Source organism: Chamaea fasciata, unplaced genomic scaffold (genome assembly GCF_029207755.1).
Source record: "Chamaea fasciata isolate MVZ Bird 193981 ecotype frontalis unplaced genomic scaffold, bChaFas1.0.hap1 SCAF_2, whole genome shotgun sequence".
Lineage (NCBI taxonomy): Eukaryota > Metazoa > Chordata > Aves > Passeriformes > Sylviidae > Chamaea > Chamaea fasciata.
Genome location: NW_027094087.1, coordinates 30,521,764 through 30,542,229, shown reverse-complemented (window position 1 = coordinate 30,542,229; position 20,466 = coordinate 30,521,764). Strand labels below are relative to the sequence as shown.

Genomic DNA, 20,466 nt, shown 5'->3' with positions numbered 1-20,466 from the left:
TGCCTTTTAGCCTCTCCAGCACTGACTCTGTCTCTGTCCCTGCCTCGTGCCCCCTGTGTTGTCAGCCCGGGAGCTGGCTGCAGGCTGCTCACAGCACCTGACCAGGAAGATGCTCTGCCAGGCCAGAGTGGAGGTTGGCATGCTGGCATGGCTGGTTTGGGCTGGGTCCCTGTAGTGGTTTGAAAGCAAAACAAATGAGAGGTCCCAAGTCAGAGATATAATTTAATAGGAAGAAAGGAAATAAAGTAAAATAAAATAGATGCAATAATACAAAAGACCACTGACAGAGTCAAAATGCAACCTGAGCAGGGTGATGGAAGCAGTCCAGATGAGGTGGTCTTCCTGAAGCAGTGATCCTGTAGAAAGGTCTGGTAGCTCTGGTCCTCTGGGAACCCAGTAGATAAGGGCCCCCTGTACTGTCCCAAACCCCAGATTATATCCAGGTAAGAATGCTTGGTTCCTCCCCCTGGGCGGAGCATCTCACAATGGGATGATGGGTCATGCAGGGAATCCTTGATGGCCCATTAAACAGAGACAGCTTCCGGAGGGAGTTATCTATGAGTCATGGGCAAGGCATCTGATGGGCCATTAACAGAAGATAAAGGGCCAGAGGGAGGGGGTCTGGGAAAACACTGCCCCACCTGGATTCAACAGTTCATGAAGATGGTGAGAGAATACTTTGCGCACATCCTATACCACAACCCAGGACAGTCCCACAATCTCTGACTCCTGTCATTGCCCCTCCAGGGACCCTCCTTCAGACTTGGAACTTTCATGTTTCTCCTCAGGCTGACAACTTCTGGATTTTAGAAGTACCTTTTCTAACTCCCTAGTCACTTTTAAACCCTGCTGCTGGCCATATTGGGTTTAATATGACCTTTAATAAGCAATTCGGGGCAAGCACCCTTCAGCCAATTATCCCCTATTCATTATCACCTTCTTTTAGCAAGGGTTGCTCTCTAGGCCAGCTGCCATAGTCGGGCTGGGTGAGACCCCCACACCAGCACAGAAGAAGGTGAGTTTTCAGGCAGAGCACATGGGAAAATCACTCTGTCTGGATAAATCCATCACTTGTTCTCCTTCTCCACTCCTCAAAACTGCCCAGATCAAAGCAGCTTTCCCATGGTGCTGCCTGCAACCTGTCTGCCCTGGGGGAAGGGGCTGGACTCACCATCCTGGGACTCCAGCAGTGGTAAGGACGGTGGTGACAGGGCAGGATGGCAAAGAACCTGACAGACATCAGGCACCTCCTCACCACCACAAGTCAGAGCACGTAGATGCAGTGGGACCTCTGGGCAGCTTGGGTGAAGGCCACGGGGAGGCTCAGGAGAGATTGCACAGAGCCAGGGACACAGCATGGCCCTGGCCCAGCTGGGCTGGAGCCAAGCCTGCCCCCAAGGCCATCCAGCCCAACCCGGGCTGCCGGCGGAGGACAGCAGGGGACAGCAGAGGGGGGACGTGCCCCAGCACTGCATAAAAAGCCCCAGCAGGGACAGGGGAGCAGGCGACACCGTCAGGAGATCGCAGAGCAGCAGTGCCAGAGCCGTAGGAGAAGGGCCATGGAGCAGTACTTCTCGGCCACGCAGAAGATGGAGCAGGAGGTGATGTTCCCCAGCCTGCTCCGAGGGGTGTTCCCGCAGCAGGAGGGGGCGGCCCCGGCCGCCGAGAGCCGCACGGACCTCTACGAGCGCTACCAGCTGCTCAAGGCCATCAAGCCCATGGTGGAGAAAGGCCTGGCCTCTGTGGGTGACCAGAGCCCGAGCGATGCTGACACCAACACAGCCTTAGATGAGGGTGCAGACAGCAATCTGGAAGAGCGCCTCTCCCATCATGTCAATGGCTTGCAGCAAGTTCTGACAGACCTCACCAAAAACACCAAAGCCCTGACCCGGAGGTACAGCCAGATCCTGGAGGAGATCAACCTTAGTGAAGATCAGTTGAGCTCTTGAGCCTGCCCTTCCCATCTCTGAGGTAAGAGCTTGGGGACACACAGTGCCAAGGAAGAGCTGGCTGAGGGTTAACATACTTTGTCCTCATGCCCCATCAGCTGTGTGGTGTTATAATGTTTGCATCACACCCCCAAATCCCAGGAGTTCTGAGTCTGCACTTCATTTCTCAACAGAAATATTCTCCTGGATTTGTCTTTCTCAAGTGCCACTGATGCAAGCTGTGTTAGTGAACAAAGGCAGCTCTGTGAGCTCCACGCTGTCCCCAAGACTCCCCAGTTTGCAGCATAGGCAATGTCTTTCTGCTGCTGGCCAGACACAAAAGATCCCAGGGAAAAAAGGGATGGGTGGTTGAAATACCATGATTGGACTCCAGGAGCTGCCAGACACTGGTGCTCCAGTTATTTCTCTTTTTTCTCTGACAGAAAATGCAACAGTCATTTTTAGAGAGGAGTTTGGCACTTTCAGGTTTCCAAATGTCAAAATTTGGCACACCACCTGCAAACAGCTCAGATACTTGAACCTTCCCCTAGCCTGAAAAGCAAACCCATTCTCCATGCTGGTGAGACTTTCATCCCTGAGGCTCCTTGGGGAGACATCCCCATGATCCATCAGCGATGGGGCTCATAGTACTTGTAGTGAAATGGAGAGCGTAGAAAAATGATAGCAACAACAGAGGGCATTAACTGGACTTTCCCCTTATTTAGGAAGACACCCAGACAGGAATGAGAACACCCTGACCATGTGTGTTATCCCCACAGGATCTGTTGTCCAAGCCCAGTGGCACCAGTTCTCCTGCGCCAAGTCCCACCGAGGAGCATCCATCATGAGCAGCGCAGAGCTTGGCTTTATGCCTGTACCATCTGACTCATCCCACAGACAATCCTGCTGGAAAGCTTCCTGCTTTGTTTCACTCCTGTCCTAGGGGGATTTCTGTGGGGCAGAAATGAGTTTGTGTAGTTGCTTTGTAGAAAGCGCCTGTAACTTTGAAGTGATCCTTTTTTTCTGTGTGTGCCTAAACACCTCCAAACCGTTCTCTTTGGTAATGTAAATTAAATACAAAGCCTTGTGCAGATGTGTCCTCTGTTTCCTACCTGCTGTCACTTCTGTAGAACTACTGTCCCCAGCACATGAGGGTGAAGGACCTTGGCCACCAAGGCCAGGCTTCAGTGCAGGGAGATGAGCTGCTCATCCCCCAGCTCTCTGTCTCTCCCAGCTTGCAGAACCTTGGGGTAATCCTACCACTATTCCGTGCTTGGTGCTGGATCTCAACCTGTTCCCCAGCATCCTTTCTTCACTCCCACAACATCCCCTTCTCTCCTGGATTTGCAGCTTCACAGTGCCCCAACCCCATCAAGACCTGCACATCCCATCCCTTGTCCTACACTCACCCAGCCCTTCATACCCAGCACTGTGTCCTCTCCTGTGAACAGCCTCTTGGAATCCTCATAAGCCCCAGCAAAACGGGGGGGCAGTTCTGCTCCTCCCTGCTTGGCCATGACACACTCCAGGGCTGGGAACAGAGGAGGAGGTGGGGAAGCTCAGCTGGGGTAGGAAGGCAGGACCTTGCTCACCTCTGATCCCTGTGAGCTGTGGGGAGACCAGGGGCAAAGCCCTTACTGGGGGTTGGGCAGGAGCTGCAAGCTCTTCACAGGCAGGTTGGAGCCTTCAGGACAGGTTGGGTCTCACCTCAAGGAGACTCATTCCCTCCCAGACACACCACCCTTGGGAAGTCCTACTGAGCTGGGCACTAGATAGGGGTGTCCCCTTGCCTGTTCAGGACATTTTAAAACAACCTCAGCCGTTGAAATGATGCTCCTTTGGCTGAACAAACACTGGTTCTCCATCAACTTTCCACTTTTGATTACAAAACTGGAGATCTCTGAGCATCTGTGGCGAGAGGAGGATTGTCACTATGCCCTGTGCTGCAGGCTCTGGTAGTGTTGTTCATGTTGCTACAGGTGCTCTCTGAATCTGCCGTATCACAAAAGTGGAATAACATCCTTCAGACCGAAATCAGAGACTCATCAGCTCCAAAAGCCTCTGTCTAAAATGAACAGATGTTCTGCAGATGGTATCCCTGTTTCCTCCATTCACCTCCAGGCAGCTCCATGCCTTGCTCAGGTATTCATGTTGACCCCTTTAGTCGGGTCCTGATTGCTCAGCAGCAATTGAAGATCCACAGCACTGTAAAAGGACAACAAGAGCAGGAACTCTTGTTCCTCGCTTTTATTTTAGTGAAACTCTAATTGCACAGAAAGTAAAAGAGAAAAAAAAATGTTGTGCTGTTAAGCAGTGGAATGTGCTGTGGCAGCTCGGATCTCAGATAGAAGCCTTCAGCCGTGCATCCTGAGAAGGTGGGTGGAGCTGATAAATGGCTGGAAGGCAGCGGTTAGGAATGCTGACAGTGTTTGCACAGCACATGGTGTTTGATTTAGGAGTGGTTATTGAATTACTGGGTCTCTTAAACAGAGGCTGCCAATTCAGTATATAAGAAAACACATCTGTATAAATACATCTGTGGTTAGTACTATTTTCCAAACTGATACGCAGTCAGAATCATGGAGTGGTTTAGGTTGGAAGGGACTTTAAAGATCTCAAAGTTCCAAATCCCCCTACTCTGCGCAGGGATGCCATCTACTGGATCAGTTTCATCAGGGCCCCATCCAACCTAACCTTGAACACTTCCTGGGGTGGGGCAGCCACAACTTCGCTGAGCAACCTGTGCCCGTGTCTCATCACTCTCTGAGTAAATCTGAGTGTTCAGCACAGAGATGTTCCAGCTCACTGTTATATACATATTTTAAAATTTTTTTAAAAACACATATTTATTCCCCACAAAGTCACTGTCAAGTTATTCTTCTTTAGTAAACCCAAAATTCTATGCACTAATGTGATTATTCCTATGATTCACATTGTGGTTGCTCATCCAAGGTCCAGGCATAGGCTAATTCTTTTATGAAAAAAGCAAGGAAAGGGGTGGTCCCTGCCTGAAAGAGCTTACAGGCTTGGAAATATCCCTTTTACATCAAATAAAAAACTGTGGGCAGAGGAACCAGACCAGTATGTTAATCACACTGAAGGAGCAGCAGTAGTTGATGTAGCAGTAGAAGAGAGTTGTGGACATGAGCTGGCAACTCTTCCTTTTGCTAAAGTGGTAAGGATTTCTGTTGTTGCATTGAGGGTTTGGCCTCAAACGCCATTAGGCACCCTTGATTCTGATTTGGGGAAATCTCCCAGATGAGCAAGGTAAACTCATCTACTGCCCTTCATCCTGTCCTAGTGTAAAGCTTGTGTGAGCAGAGAGGTGATGGTCCACCCATCTTTCCAATTCTGCAGCTGCAGAAGGAAAGGTTACCACCAACAGCATTGAAGACATGGTGATGTGAACTCTGTCAGCTATATCCAGGATATTATCTGAAACACCTACATAAGCCAGCCCAAAGAATGGGATTGCAGCACTTAGAAGTCTGGAACATGCAGATCTTCCAGGTCTCCCTGTTTTCCAGTAAGCATTATTCTTTCAAAATTTATTTAAGTCACAAAACCTGGGGTCCCAAAGAGACCTCACTGGTGCATCCAGCACTACCAATTCTGCTGGTCTGGCAAAGAGAAAATTTAAGCATTTCTATTCAAAGCAGCAGAGATAACTCAGACAGAGGTTATCATTGAGGATCCCTGAGGATGCTTCAGAGAACCAAAAGCAAAATGTAAGATGGGTTCAAGGACAGGTTTACCCAAATGCACAAAGCATTCACAAGAGTCTGGGTCCAGCTTTGATGGAGCCTTTCATGAGGACAGCCTTCAAGGGAAGTGAATCAGTCTAAATTCCAACTGTTTTTCCTTCTGTGCCTCAAGCTCCTGCTCAGATCAGTGCTGTCTTCTGAGAGGATACAGATCCAGCAAAATCCCTGGAGTATTCAAAAGCAACAAAGCTGGTGTCCATGAGCAGAAGGCAGATTTTGTGCAAATTATTTCCTTATATACCGTGCTGTCAATTTTCATTATTAATATCTCCTCCAGAAAGATTTTTAGGAAGTGCTGTATTTGTCTGAGATTTTTCCTTTGGTTGCTGGTACGGGGAAGGAGCTTGAAACAAAAGAGAATGAGGTAAGGTTGGTAGAGGGGATAACACCTTCTATTAGACCAACAGAAACTGGAAAAAAAATGGGAAAAAAGCCCTGAGCAAGCTGAAGCAGAATCTGACAGGCATGGGAATGCCTCGTGTGCCCTAAAACATGGATAGTTTTATCCATCTGTATCAGCTGATCTAATAAAAGATATTGTCTCTCCTTACAAATATTAAGTTACATCTCTGGACAATCATGCCCATGGCAATTTTGCCACCATAATGAAACAAAGACACAGAAGTGATGAGAGGCCTGAAGACAAATTTGAAAGCAACAGTGCATTTAGAACTACCTGGAGACCCTGCAGGGCTGTGGTCTGGCTCTGGAGAGGTTATTTAGGCTAGCTATGATGTAATAGTCTGCATTTAATAAATTAACACAGACAGAGAATCATCATAGAATCACAGATTGGTCTGGATTGGGAAGGAACCTCAAAGATGATCTAATTCCAAACCCACCTCTGTCATGAGTAGGGACACCTTTCACTAGAACAGGTTGCTCAAAGCCCCATCCAACCAGGCCTTGAACGTTTCCAGGGATGGGGCATCCACAGCTTTCTCAACCTGTGCTAGTGTCTCATCACTCTCAGAGTAAAGAATTTCTTCTTATATCTAATCTAAATCTCTTCTCTTTTTATCTTCAAAGGTGTTCCCCCTTGTCCTGCCACTATGTGCTCAGGCAAAAATTCACTCTCCTTTTTTTATAAGCCCCCCTTTAAGTACTTTCAAGTTCACCTTCACTGCATCCTTGTGTTTTGATTTTGTGATAGTCTTACAACCACTAAACCTGTGGTGCTGTCCACATTCTATATTTGGTGGATACAGGATATTAGAAATCAATGTCATGCAAAGATAATAATCAAATATTTATGGCCTATTGAAAAGAAGAGTTTATGCTCAAGCAGAGATTCAGGTTTGGCTTTATTTACCTTGCACAAATTACTCAGTGCCCAGAGATTGTATGGGCGAGGAAGAAAATGCCACCACCTCAGATAGGTCGTAGACACCCCATAGATCTGTCATCAGTGCGAGTGACAAATGGGATCAATGAAATTGTTTAGGGTAAACTGTGCTTTAAAGCAGAAGTGCATGAAGGCTAAAAAAGCCATGAAAATGTTTACTGGTTTTGATGCAAGCAGTTGTCAAGGCAGAGGTGGACACACAAGCACCCCTCACGGGGCTCATCGGAGGTGCACTGGACCTCCCTTGGAAAGGATTATTCAGCCCTTAGTCACCATTCAGATAGCAATGCACAAGGTGTGTGCTGGCAGCCAAGTCCACCCTGCACCTTGTTGCTTGCCAGAAAACTAATGAGCAAATACTTCCGCTTTCAGGCTGTCCCCTCCCCTCTCCCTACGCCTGCAACTAGAACCAGGACTCTGCCTGGGACAAACCAGAGCCTCCGTGGCAGCAGCTGGGCTGGGAGCAGGGGAAAGCTGACCCAGCCAAGAAAGACCAAGTGAAACAGGATTGGAGCACAGCTGGGAGCCATCCTGCCCACTAGGGCTTGGACACTAGCACTGAGCAGCCGGTTCTCCCAAACAGCCGAGTCCTCAGCTCCAGGGGAAGATGAGTATTTCGTCGGAGCACAAGCCCCTGGGGAAGCAGGTCACCAGCAGCCTGCATATGGTGAGTAAGGTATGTGCTCAAGGGCACAGTCCCCTCATGCGGGATCAAAGCACCCCTGCTGGGCTACATTTGAGTGGGTTTTTTTCCCCCCCATATGTTAATCTGAAGACAGATATACCTCTAAGAAGATTCTGTTTAAAAAGCTGTGTCTGGCCAGTTTGCACCTGTCGTGTTGCAGGAGGGCCAGGTCTCTCACAGGCACGCAAGATCTGACAACACCAAATAACCACAGTGTTTCTTCTCCTTTGGCAAGAAATGGAATTCAATTATTGTGAAATTCAATTGGTCAGATCCCTAAATAAAAGCCTGTTGTAGGTTTTGGGGGTTTTCAACAAGTCTTATGAGTCTCTAATGATACCAAAGCTGCCCTGTGTTGTTGACATGGAGGATCATCAGGTGGGAGCAGTAGTTTTTCTAGCTATAATGAAAATTAATGGCTATCTCAGACAAGCAGCGTGTTACTAGGTGGAAATCAGTGATGAGATTATTTCTTTTTATTCTCCTCTGCCCTCAGTCTGTTGCTAACTAGTTTGTCTTCTTGGCTAAAGCTGAACAATCTCTTCTCCAGACCTCTCTGTATGAGGAAAACCCAATCTTCCTATGTTGCACTTTTCACTTGTAAGTTGCAAAATGCTTCCCTATGGAAGTAACTATTTCACAGATAGTAAACTGGGGCACAAATAGATGGAATTACTTTCCTGAGTGTTACCTTGCTGGCTAATTTCAGAACTGGGAATCAGCTGGTGCCAGTACTTCCAGTCCACTGGGAGCCACTTTGATGCCAGCCTAAAACAATGAATCAGGATGCCAAGAACATGAAGTTAGTTGGGCTACAGTATTAAGGAATAACATGTTATCCATTTGTATTAGTGACAAACAGCATGAAACATCTGACTTGCCATCTGAAAATGGAACAAAGGCTCGAAAGTCTGAGACTTTCCTGTCAAATGATCCCTGGTGGGGAGTGCTGTTGGTATATCTTAGACTAATGGCAAAGCTCCTGGGGAGAGACTTGACTACAGAAACAGCTTTGAGCTGTGTTTTTCAGTGGGTGGAAATCACAAGATAGTCTCAGACAGAATAGTGCTTGTCTTCTCGAGCCGAGTGTAAATGATTCCTCTTGAGATGAAACTACCCACTAATGCAAAGCAATATTCCAGCAGGGTCTCTGGCCTGAATCTTCTGTTGCTTCCCTGGCTTGCTTAGGGTGTGAGGAAATTTCTGCTAAATCTGATAGTTTGCTCCTGTTTAAAGGGAAGGTCTCCCTCTGCACCAGGCTGTCTGTTCCTAGTCTCATCCTGTTGTCAGCTCTGGGCTTGTTAAATCCTCTGTTAGCCAATCCAGCTCACTAAGATGAAAGAGAAGCAGAGCTGGCATGAGGTGAGCAAGAGAGGACGTAGGTAGGTTAGGTAGGTACAAGAACACGACGGGGAGAAGGCACAGGAGTCCCCCCCTTCTCTTGGTGGCTCACGTCATCCTGTGGGTCTGTGCCCATGTGATCCAGCTAAGCACTTAAGTACACACTTCACCTGAGGCATGTGACCAGCAGCACTGAGGCAGCTCCTTTCGTGATCAGATCCAAGAAAGTGCAGGTGAGCTCCTGGAAAATAGCGTTGTTTATTCACTCATGCCTTCCCAATGGCAGGTGTGGCCCTGGCCTGCCTTGTGACTTGCATTACAGTACTGTTGGCAGGAGGGAAAAGATCTGTCTTCTTTCTTTCTTCCCTCTTCTTTTCATCTGCTGAGTACTACATAAAATGACCAAGTGCAAAGGGAAGCTAGTAAAATTTTTCAGAACTGACCATACAGGAAGGTCAATTAAAAAAGTCCAGTTTTTCAGGTATTCAGGCCTCTTCCAATTCAGAGAATGGTGTTAATACAGAGGGTCAAAAAATGCAAACAAACCCACAATCTTTACATTTTCCCCTCTTAAGTCCATGTCAGTTACTTCCTAACTGAAGCCATAATACATTTTTAGGTACTTTGCTAAACAGCTTCTGTCCTGCACCTCTGAGATGATGGATTTTTGTGTCTTAATTCAGTGTTTGTAGCTGAACCCCTGGATAACTGTAAGCCAATGCCACCTATTTATAAAGTTGAAAGAGCTTTAGTTTCTCTTTCAAAGAGAACAGAACAGTTCAGATTATAAAAATGAAGTGGCACAGCTTTGGGCTCTATCTTTGTCCCTCTGCACATGGGGTGGGTGAGAGCTCACGTACTGCTCTTGCTGTAGGTGGCCCACAGGGACAATGCCTGTGAGTGACCTACGAGATCCATGTAGCCACTCACAGCTTCCCTAGGTTGGGTACTTTTTTCCTTCTTTCCCACCAGGAAAACGACACTTTCCTACATCCCAGAGATGAGGTGAGGACTTAGCCATTTAGAAATGTCCAAGTCTCTGCTGCTCTGGTTGCGACAGCTGTATAAGCATCCTGTATCTGCTTTTTGCAATAAATCAGGTGGAGGTTCCCATCTGATGCCCACAAAATGGGAGCTCATACTGCACTTCACACCATCACTCCATCCTCCAGCCACAATCATCTGTCTTTTCCTTGACACTTCCATGTTGATGACCTCAGACTGATAATGCACATGGCTTTTTGTCACCTTTTTTTTTCCCTATGGTTCTTTTTTCAGTTGTCACCGATTGTGGAGTTAAATGTTGGTGGGGAGATGTACACGACAACACTGAGCACCTTGAAGAAACACCCTGGCTCCAAGCTGGCAGAGATGTTCACTGGCCAGCCCAAACTCAGGACTGATTCTGAAGGGAGGTTCTTCATTGACAGGCCAGGCACCTACTTCAAATACATCTTGGAGTACCTGCGCAGCAACCAAGTGCCCACCCAGTGCATACAGGACGTCTACAAGGAGGCACTGTTCTATGACATAGAGCCTTTGATCAAGCAGCTGGAGGACTCCCCACAGATCTTTGGGGAGCTCGTGGCAAGGAGGCAGTTTCTGGCTCGTGTGCCCAACTACAGTGAGAACATTGAGCTGATGATCCGCATTGCGAGGGCAGAAGCGGTTGCATGCCGACAGTCCAGCGTCATCGTATGCGTGGTCAGAACCGAGGAGGACGCAGCCAGGTGTCAGGATGCCTTGAACAGTTTGGACATGGATAAAAAATCCGTGGTGAAGTTTGGCCCCTGGAAGGCTGTGCCAAGTATTTCTGATCTGCTGGACTGCATTCAAATGGATGTAGAAGCCAAAGGGTATAAAATATCCTTTCAGCCCCATATTGCTGAAAAAGGTTTTCGCTTCAAATCGCACGACTTCTTCTACAAGTTCCTGTTCACCTGGTGGTAGCAAAGTGCCAACATTGATAGGGAACATTAGAAAGCAATTACTGGAACAAAGTAACCTGGACTGTGGAGACTAAACCATGGGCTACCAGAGGGACAGGAAGAAATGCACAGGCCAACAAAGGATCTCCTTTGTCTGTTTGCCATATCAAAGAGCACTTAAGAGCCACCTTACTTGGGCTTTAGGGGATAACTTTTTAGGGGATTTAAAAGGCTTCAGGAAAAGGAGGGATTTTACTTACTATTCATTCAGTTCGAAGAGATGGATCTGTGAACGGAGCCAACCTCACTCAACCTAGGGGAAATGCATAATCCCAAATATGTCTCATGGACATGTAGAGTTGCTCTCAGTACAAATGGGAACAGGCCACTGTGAAACAGTGACATTACCACAGACTCGAATTAAATTTGGTTTCTTAATGGGATGGCAAAAGCTATTCTTCTCCCTCCTTTCTACACTAGAATCTGGGTTAAAAGGAAGGATTCAGTGTCCTATGATCTCTTCTTATTCCTCCAGGAGACAGCCTACTCTCTAGTCAATGTATTTATTACCATTATTTATTATTTGTTCTGAAGGAAAAACAGAGAACCTCAGCTATGGTCCAGGATCAACAAAAGGCAAAAATACCGTCACTGATGTGAGGAGTTTATAATCTAAGGACACACAGTCCTCTTTCAGACCACGCAATCTTAATCTCTTTCTTATGACACTCATTATTATGATGATGCTATTTCTAACTACATAAGCTCCTGGAAGAATTGGGAAAACCTGCCATGATTTGGTGGGAAGGAAGTGGTAGTGAAGCAACAGACTGCATATTCTCTTTTACAGAACAGAAGTTGCATTCCACAATGTGTTTTAAAAAATCTTAGGATTTGAAAGTTTATTTTTATACTGGAGATGGCTTGGGTCTAATTACTCTGAGAATCATAATGGCTGATTTGATAAAGATCATATTTCCTTTACTTCTCAGAAGATGGATTTCTTTCAGTCAAGGACAATAACCATAGAATCGTAGAATGGTCCCTGGGATTTCAAATAAATTTTTTAATTTTTTCTGAATGATGCAGAAGTACTTTATTTACTGACATTTCCTCCTCAAGATACCCCAGTTCTAAAGACCTGGAGTTTTGTCTTTAGGGTAACAGATTTGAATCACTCCTAATTAAGCCGTGCTTCAGATGTGCTTATCCTAGCATGGACCTCCCCTCAGTGACAGCCATGAGTCACTCCAGTGACTGCGGGGCAGTTCTGCTGTAGGTGTGAAGGGACTCTGACATCTCTCACATTCATAACCTTGGTAAAAATGGGTACAATCAGTGTCTGAGAGGACAAAAAGGTTTAGGAAATAGGCTCTTTTGATCATAACCAAGTGGTTGGTGGTGCTCAGCCTGGAAGAAGTGAGATTGAGGAGGCTTCCCAATAGACAAAAGGCTGATTTTTAAAGAGATCCGTTACACTTTTTACGTACTTAAGGGTGGAGGAACTGGCTTAAGTCGCAACAACAGAGATGAAAATTAGATATTAGGAGAAAACAATCTCAGTATAGAATAGTTAAAGCCTCACACCAACCAACCTGCTAAGTCTATAGGACTGCTGCCATGGGAAACTTTAATAGGCACACACTCGAATCCTCTGTTCAGTTTGGGGCCCCTCACTCCAAGAAGGACATTGAGGCCCTTGAGTGTCCTGGAGAAGGGCAGCAGAGCTGAGGAAGGGCTCCAGCACCAGTGATGAAGAGCGGCTGAGGGAGCTGGGGGTGTTCAGCTTGCAGATAAGGAGGCTCAGGGGGGACCTTATCACTCTCTACAACTGCCTGAAAGGAGGCTGTAGCCAGGTGAGGGACAGGACAAGAGAAATAGCCTCAAGCTGTGCCAGGAAAATAATCAAGAAAAATTCATTCACTGGAAGGGTGATCAGACACTGGAACAGGCTGCCCAAGGAATTGGTCAAGTCACCATCCCTGGAAGTGCTCAAAAAAATGTGTGGATGTGGCACTTGGGGACAGAGTTTAGTGGTAGGCTTGACAGTGCTGGGTTAATGGTTGAAGTCGATGATCTTAGAAATTTTTTTCTGACTTTAGTGATTCTACGATTCTGATGGAAATAAATTTTCTAATTATTTTTAATTAAGTGTTTTAATTAATCATGAGCAGTATATTATTCATTAGCATTGCATTAGTCTTAAGTCACTTCTAGACAGAACGTGTGTAAGTTTCTTTACACAAACTGTTATTGTTAGAGTTTGATTGGGAAAATCACCGAAAGTTTAAATTTTGCTAAACTAACCCTTGTATGCTTCGATGAAAAAACCTGCGAGAGCGCGATGTATTTCTGAAAGTGGATACAAAAAAAATGCAGAATTTACAGACTACAAGGGAATTTTGCAGAAACCAGAAGATAACGAGACTAACAAAGACTCTTCAGTATTTGCTGCAAAACTCCCGATCTGGGAAAAAGATAACAAAAAGACTGAAAGATGGGAACTGCTTAACATGAGAAGCAAGAATAAATAACCAATAGAGGACAGAACACTAATTAATTAAGAGAACTATGTAATTTAGAACCGATGAACATTAGTTTCTTTGTTCGCTAAAGGAGTAGAAATAGGTGGGAAAATCGGCTTGAAAATCGAATACTGGTGAACCCTGGGTGTACTCTTTGGGGGAAACAGCGCGGGGCAGACGCCCTGGGGCAGGGCGGGTGGACGCGTGTGGCTGACGGGCGGGCCGAGCCGCGGCCGCCATGTTGGGCCCGCGTCCCCATGGCAACGGGAGGCCGCCGCACCATCGAGTGCGGCCTCCGGGCGGAGAGAGCGGCCGCGCCTCTGGCCCCACCCTGCGGCAGCTCTATGGGCTCCTCTTCCGGGTTGCGGCGCGGCGTCATGGCGGCGCACCTGAAGAAGCGGGTGTATGAGGAGTTCACCAAGGTGGTCCAGGTAACACGTTCCCCCTGGGCCAGGATGGACGGCTCCAAGCTCTGCCATGCGGCGGGAGGCGCCGGCAGGTCAGGCGGGAAACCCAGCCCGGCGCCGAGCCTGGGAGCGCCACCCGTCCGCCGGGTGTCCGGGCTGGGGCGGCCCCTGAGGAGTAGGGAAGGAGTAGGACGGGTCGGCCCCGAGTTTAAAAAGGCTGGAGCTGCCGGAGGGGAGAGGTCTGAGGGGACGTGTTCCCTTCAGGGTGAGGAGGGAGGGAGGTTGTGGAGTCTCCCACATTAAAGATACAGAAGAATCGTTCGGACGCAGTCCTGTGCAGTTTGGTCTGAGATGACCCTGCTTGAGTAGGAGGTTGGACGAGATGACCCAGTGTGGTCCCTTCCAACCAGACCCGTTCTGTTGATCCTTTGCCCTGAGTAGGGCCAGGACTGCTGCAGGGAAGACGCACCATCCCCCAGCCCGGCACTGGGGGAAGCACCTACAGCGAGTTTCTGGGCTGCTCCAGGCCGGCGGGAGTGGAATAAGTCATGTTTGCCATGGATTAGTCGTTTGGTGTTGGAAGCAGCAGGATTTGAGCCTAGGGTGGGGAGAGGCCGTGTTTTGAGGGAATAGTCTCTACCTTGACAGGACAGTAACAGCCACAGCGGTCTGAGGTTGTTTCTTCCTGGGATAGATGAAGGAGAGGCTAGTGACTGCCGTGGGACATGGGAGCTTCCTTAGCCCTCCCCATGTTCAGTCTGGGAAGGAGTGGGTCTGGATACGCTGTGTTTCTGAGCTGTGTCCCTCTGCCCACAGCAGCAGCATGAGGACCTGTCCACTAAGAAGCTGCGGCTGACCAAGCCCAGCAAGTCGGCAGCGCTCCACGTGGACCTGTGCAAAGCCACCTCGCCTGCAGATGCCTTGCAGTACCTGCTCCAGTTTGCCAGGAAGCCCGTGGAAGTGGAGAGTGTGGAAGGGGTTGTCAGGATCCTGCTGGAGCATTATTACAAGGTGGTGAGGCTGGGAGGCAAACATGCTTGCACCTGTTTGCTTGGTGTGGGATGTTGAACAGGGGCTCACAGGCTTCTGTGTTGCTGACTCAGTTGCCAGCAGCGTGGGCTGAGAGTGAACAACTGTAGCCCTTGACCCAGGTGATTTCTGATTGTGGTACTTGGTTCCTGTGCTGATGGTTTCAGAACCTGTGACAAGGGTGTGGCAGTGTCATCCCTGCACATGGCCTATGTGGAAGTTAACTTGGCAAGGGACAAAAGACGTGTCAAGTTTTCCAGGGAGCCTGGCTGTCCAGAGCTGTTTCAGCTTTATCCAACTCTTTCCTGACTGGTGTGTCCTTACCTTGTTCTTAATTTTCTCTAGCAGTGGAAAAACCTTTTAGCTATTACTTATGTGGTAAAGACCAGAACCTTGAAAATCACAGAATCATGGAATGGTTTGGGTTCGAAGGAACATTAAAGATCATCCACTTCTGACCCCTCTGCTAGGACAGGGACACCTTCTGCTAGACCAGGTTGCCCAAAGGTCCATCCAGTCTGGCCTTGAGCACTTCCAGGGGTGAGTCAGCTTCCCTGGGCAACCTTCACCTCACCATCCTCTCAGTAATGAATTTCTTCCTAATATCTGCTCCTTCAACCCTATGTATTTTGGTAGAACAGTCCCCATACACTCCTGATGACAGTGTCCATTGTTCAAACACATACTTTCAACCTTAAAATAAAAACTGTTTCTCAGTTCAATTGAGAAAGGGACTACTCCCTTGGGTGTCATATTTGTCACTTGGAGGCTGTGTGTGGCACTGAAATCTCTCTTAAACACCTGAAAGATGTAACAGTTGTAACTGTAAAATTTCTTGTTGAAAGGTGGGATATTTGTTATTGTCATGTTTCTGCACCTCTGTGTTCAGCGTTGCACAAATGATTGGTAAGGTCAAGACATGACATGCAGATGACTTTTTGCCTTTCTACTCTGCATTGGATAGCCTTGGCAATACAGTGAAAGAAGGACCATCCAGTTATGACCAGAAGTCTTGTGTGCCTGGGTCTACAGAAGCCTCAAAATAAATCTTTAAAATGCATGAACTTCTGAAATTTATTTTAAAGGAATATTAATTAATGAGGCTTACTTATGTAATTATCACCTGTGACAGCATTTGCTGTTTCTTGAATGAGTCGATGTGTGTAGGTAATATATAATCTTCTATTTTTGTGTTTAACCTTGCTGTGTTGGGGATTTTTTTGGGGTGTTGTTTCTTTCCAGGAGAATGATGCCTCTGTGAGACTGAAGATTGCATCCTTGCTGGGGTTGTTGTCAAAGACTGCAGGATTTTCCCCAGACTGCATTATGGATGATGCCATTAACACGCTTCAGAACGAGAGTAAGTCTCACTTTTGATGTGGTGCTTGAGATGAAGGTGGAATCATCCTGTCAAAGCATTTGGGACAGTGGCAAGGCCTTACATCTCAGGTGTATAATTGGGAATTGCTGGTTAGAGTATTTATTTTCTGGTTTTGTGAATGATGACAGATGACACCATATTCTGAAGGGGAGAAGAATGTTCCTCTGACCTGCCTGCTTTATATCTTTGTTCCAAAGGAGTGCAAAATTTGCCTTTGCATCTACATCTGAGAGCTGTTGCTTCTGAAGTTCTCCTTTCTACAAGACAGTTTTGCTTAAAATGGAAATGTGTTTGAATAGGAGGTTTTTGTATCATGCTAGAGGCCAACTCACTATCAACAGGAGTGTAGCCAGCAGGCCAGGGGAGGGTATTACAGCCTTTTACCCAGCACTGGTTAGGCCACATCTGGAATACCTTATCCAGTTTTGGGTCCCCAGGTGCCAGATTAGTGCTGCTGAGGTTATGTGAGTTCAGCAGAAGCACTGAGGTGGTGGAGGACTGGAGTGTGTGATGTACAAGGCATAGCTGAGGGAGCTGGGCTGCTTCAGGCCTTGGAAGGAGGAGGTTTCAGGATGGCCTTCCAATGTGGATCAGTCTGTAGCTGGTGAGAGTTCAGCAAAGTAATGTATAGCCTTTCACTCTTCTGTTTTGCAGAGTCTCACCAAGTCCTTGCTCAGCTGTTGGACACCCTGTTAGTGATTGGCACAAAACTCCCAGAGAATCCATCTGTCAGGATGAGGCTGGTGGAGGTAGCCTGCAAGGTAAGGAGGTCTCCCTGGACCAGGGAACTTTTGTCCCTCCCACAAGAAAAAAAAAGGTAGTCAGTATTTAAATTATTTTCTTTTTTCTCAAAAAACTGTTACAATACTAACATTGATAACTGCTGGGAAACATAACACGATGTTGCAGTTACATTTGCTTGTCTCTTGTTCCACAGCATCTGACAGATTCTTCTCATGGTGTAAGGAATAAGTGTCTTCAGCTAATTGGCTGTCTTGGCCCAGTGGAAAAAGGTGTTGCAAAAGAGGCTGAAAGCCAGGCAGCCAAAGATGTCCAGAAGATAATAGGAGATCATTTTAATGATCAGGACCCTCGAGTTAGGACTGCAGCTATAAAAGCAATGGTAAGTGTAGCTGGCACCGTGGAAGAAATGGTTTGGGGTTGTATAAGGAAGCTGAGAGAGGGCCGCAAAGTAATCCAAAGAGGTTTGATTTAGAGATTATTTTAATTAATAAAATCCTGTTTTATGTATCAATTACCGTATCTATTACCCTTAGAGTTTATAACAATATTCCATCTAATGTGATGGTCAACAAGGATCTTTGAATTAATGTTCTTAAACTCCAAAGAAAGAGGGAAGATGCATTTGAGGAGATCAGATTGCACTTGAATCTCTCTGAAATCTTCCTCTCCTGGACATTGTACTTACTCATCCTTCTAAAAAGAAACACTTTGCTCTCCCTGTGGTTCAGTAATGGAAAGATTTAGATGGCACGAAAACTCATTGACTTTTGCATCCATGTTTCAGGAATGGTAGTAAAGTAATTAATTATCTGTTTTAATTGTGGTTGAATATGGCTAACACTAAAATTTTTTTGAGGGTTGGGAGAATGAGCAGGCAGTGTGCTTGTTTAAGTTGTTTTTCCCTAGTCTAAGTATGAATGAGTGTGAAGCTAAAAAATTACACTGAAGTCAAGAATATTATTTAAAATACTATGGTCAAGATACTGCAATTTTTTTAATTATAGCAGCAGTCAAGAATTGCAAGCAGCTCAAACAGAAAAACAGTGGTGAAAACTTAGTCAGTGTTCCTTAAACCTGTACTTACACTTCCTTGCATTTGTTTTTGGTTTTTGTTTTTTTTTTTCTCTATGTAGCTACAGCTTCATGAAAGAGGATTAAAGTTACAGCAAGCTATTTATAGTCAGGTAAACCCTTGTATTTGTTTTGTACTTGTTTGCATATCTTTCTTTTTGAATTCTCTGGCAGTGTGTTTTGTGAGGAGGAGGGCACTGAGCAGAGGAGGAGTATTTTACACTTAGGTTGCCGATATTCCTTGTTGTCGTATGACAGTGGAAATAAAAGGGTATTCTCCATCCATTGTGCTTAAATGCACTAAACCATATGGTTTATTATATATTGTTTGTTGGGGAGGTGATCATGGGAAGGGCAGGGCATGATGAAGTCATTCCTGTCATCTGGCAGTCATAGTCTGGAAGTCTCAAACCCTTGTTCAATGGAGCGTACCCGTGAAGCCTGTATTGGTTATATCAGTAAAGCTGTGCAGCTGCAGCCTGTATCAAATCAGTTCAAAATGTGCAGACTCACATTTTATCCTTATTGCATAGTACAGGCAGTTCTAGAGTTTATAACATGTGCCTGATTGACTTGATTAGATCCAGTCTGCCTGATCAAACTTGGAAATACTAGGGAGTACCAGGGAAGACTGGATTCATCTTGATTTTTAATCTGTCCAAAGTGTCTCGTGGTGAGGATGCTGGTTACGTTGTGGGAAGTGAATGACAGCTCAGGTGGAGATGTTTCAGGTGTATTGGACTGTGAATGTTCTTTCAGGCCTGCAAGCTGTTGGCAGATGATTACGAGCAAGTGCGCAGTGCTGCAGTTCAGCTGATTTGGGTCCTCAGTCAGCTCTACCCTGAAAGGTAGGTCCTGCATGCACTGTCCTCAAAGGACTGGCCAAGTTATCTTCCTAATCCTGAGAGTTTTGTGCTGGTAGGTCTGAGGAGGAGCTGCTAGGAAACTGATGTATACAAAGGGCTGATGCCTGATGAGGATGCACTGATGCAGTGAAGTTTTGGTTCCTGGTATTTGTTACACATTCATAGGAATTCAGCATAGTTGTTTCTTCTTGATGCCATCCCGTATGGGATACAATCAACAAACTGATTTCTCTTTGTCAGCATCGTCCCGATTCCTTCTTCTAATGAAGAAATTCGTTTGGTTGATGATGCCTTTGGAAAAATTTGCCATATGGTTAGTGATGGTTCCTGGGTTGTAAGAGTACAAGCTGCCAAGTTATTGGTAAGTTGGATTCCTTTCTTTAACAAAGGATAGTTTCTCTTAAGTTACTTGACTTTTCATATATGTTTGGAAAAAAAAGAATGGGAGAATGTTTAAAACTGTATAGGTGAAATTCTTCCAGAATTCTGAGGTGAAAGAAATGAGGGAGGTTGAGGAAACCCAACAGTTTTTCAGCTCAGCTGTGCAGTGATTCTTTCCTTGAGAGTAGATGGTTGAGTATTAAAGAAAAAACCAAATCCTTGTCATAGTTCCCTGCCCCAATTTCTCTACCACAGGACATGTGAACCAATGAACTCAAGAAAAGCCATATTAACCTCAGTGGGAAAATAAGATGTTCTGACTCTTTAAGTTCACATTTTTAGACTCTGATGTACAATAGTGTCAGGCATTGCATAAAGCTATTAGAATGAGTGGATAAGATTGGATGCCATGTTGGGATAAGTCGAGAAATTATATGGTGCAGTTTAGAATAATACTGTTTCTTCCTTTTGATGGTTTTTTTTTCGTTAGGGTTCTATGCAACAAGTTAGCTCCCATTTCTTGGAGCAGACCCTTGACAAGAAGCTCATGTCAGATCTGAGGGTATGTAAGTGTTTGGGTTTGTTTACCTGTATGTAGGTACTAAAATCACACAAGGTTATGTGGGTATGTTAATACTGAGTGTGCTTGTTCACCTTGTCCTTGCCTGAGGATTGCTGAGAGTTAATTGATGATGACAGGTTTTGTTTTAGATTAAAGTCAATGGAGCAATTGCTAGTTTTAGATTTCATTAACCAAGCATGTAAGAAACAGCTCCAGGCTATTCAGGTTTTGCAACAACTGAGAGGTAAACGTTTGTGGTGTTCTAATAGTCTTTTGGCTAAAAAGCTTTGCTTCTTGTGTATGGAAAGAATGCATCCTAGCTCTAGGAGCAAGCTCTTGGAAACATCCTGCAAGAGCTGATCAAAACCCATCAACATTCCAAGAAACATGAGTAGCTAAAGGCTACTCAGCCCTGTGAGCTAAACCTTTCAGTAACATTCCTTCCTTAAGCAACATGCCCAAGGTTATGGTAATATGTTTTTGTCTACAAGAATGGTGAAGAGCTGCTG

At 46.0% G+C, this 20,466-nt stretch overlaps 3 protein-coding genes across 4 annotated transcripts in view; all 3 read left to right on the top strand.

Annotated features, from left to right (window-relative positions):
• Positions 1–1,489: 1,489 nt before the first annotated feature.
• Positions 1,490–3,019, top strand: LOC136285879 (mid1-interacting protein 1A-like). Its single transcript, XM_066177388.1, has 2 exons — positions 1,490–1,971; positions 2,708–3,019. The coding sequence occupies exon 1, from the start codon at positions 1,560–1,562 to the stop codon at positions 1,947–1,949; it is 390 nt and encodes a 129-aa protein (XP_066033485.1). The 5' UTR covers positions 1,490–1,559; the 3' UTR covers positions 1,950–1,971; positions 2,708–3,019.
• A 4,434-nt stretch (positions 3,020–7,453) lies between these two features.
• On the top strand, positions 7,454–12,075 carry KCTD14 (potassium channel tetramerization domain containing 14). Of its 2 annotated transcripts, none has more exons than XM_066177387.1 (2): positions 7,454–7,704; positions 10,342–12,075. In XM_066177387.1, the coding sequence occupies exons 1-2, from the start codon at positions 7,645–7,647 to the stop codon at positions 11,011–11,013; spliced, it is 732 nt and encodes a 243-aa protein (XP_066033484.1). In that variant the 5' UTR covers positions 7,454–7,644; the 3' UTR covers positions 11,014–12,075. The 2 variants fall into 2 exon arrangements, with proteins under 2 accessions (XP_066033484.1, XP_066033483.1); XM_066177386.1 differs by having other exon boundaries at positions 7,454–7,713.
• Positions 12,076–13,888: 1,813 nt separating this feature from the next.
• INTS4 (integrator complex subunit 4) overlaps positions 13,889–20,466 on the top strand; it is a 31,048-nt gene continuing 24,470 nt past the window's right edge. The window contains exons 1-9 of the mRNA XM_066175574.1: positions 13,889–13,947; positions 14,740–14,934; positions 16,195–16,312; positions 16,988–17,094; positions 17,271–17,456; positions 18,211–18,261; positions 18,908–18,996; positions 19,255–19,375; positions 19,886–19,957. Coding sequence (XP_066031671.1) covers positions 13,894–13,947; positions 14,740–14,934; positions 16,195–16,312; positions 16,988–17,094; positions 17,271–17,456; positions 18,211–18,261; positions 18,908–18,996; positions 19,255–19,375; positions 19,886–19,957 — 993 coding nt within the window. The 5' untranslated portion in view covers positions 13,889–13,893. The remainder of the gene's footprint in view (positions 13,948–14,739; positions 14,935–16,194; positions 16,313–16,987; positions 17,095–17,270; positions 17,457–18,210; positions 18,262–18,907; positions 18,997–19,254; positions 19,376–19,885; positions 19,958–20,466) is intronic.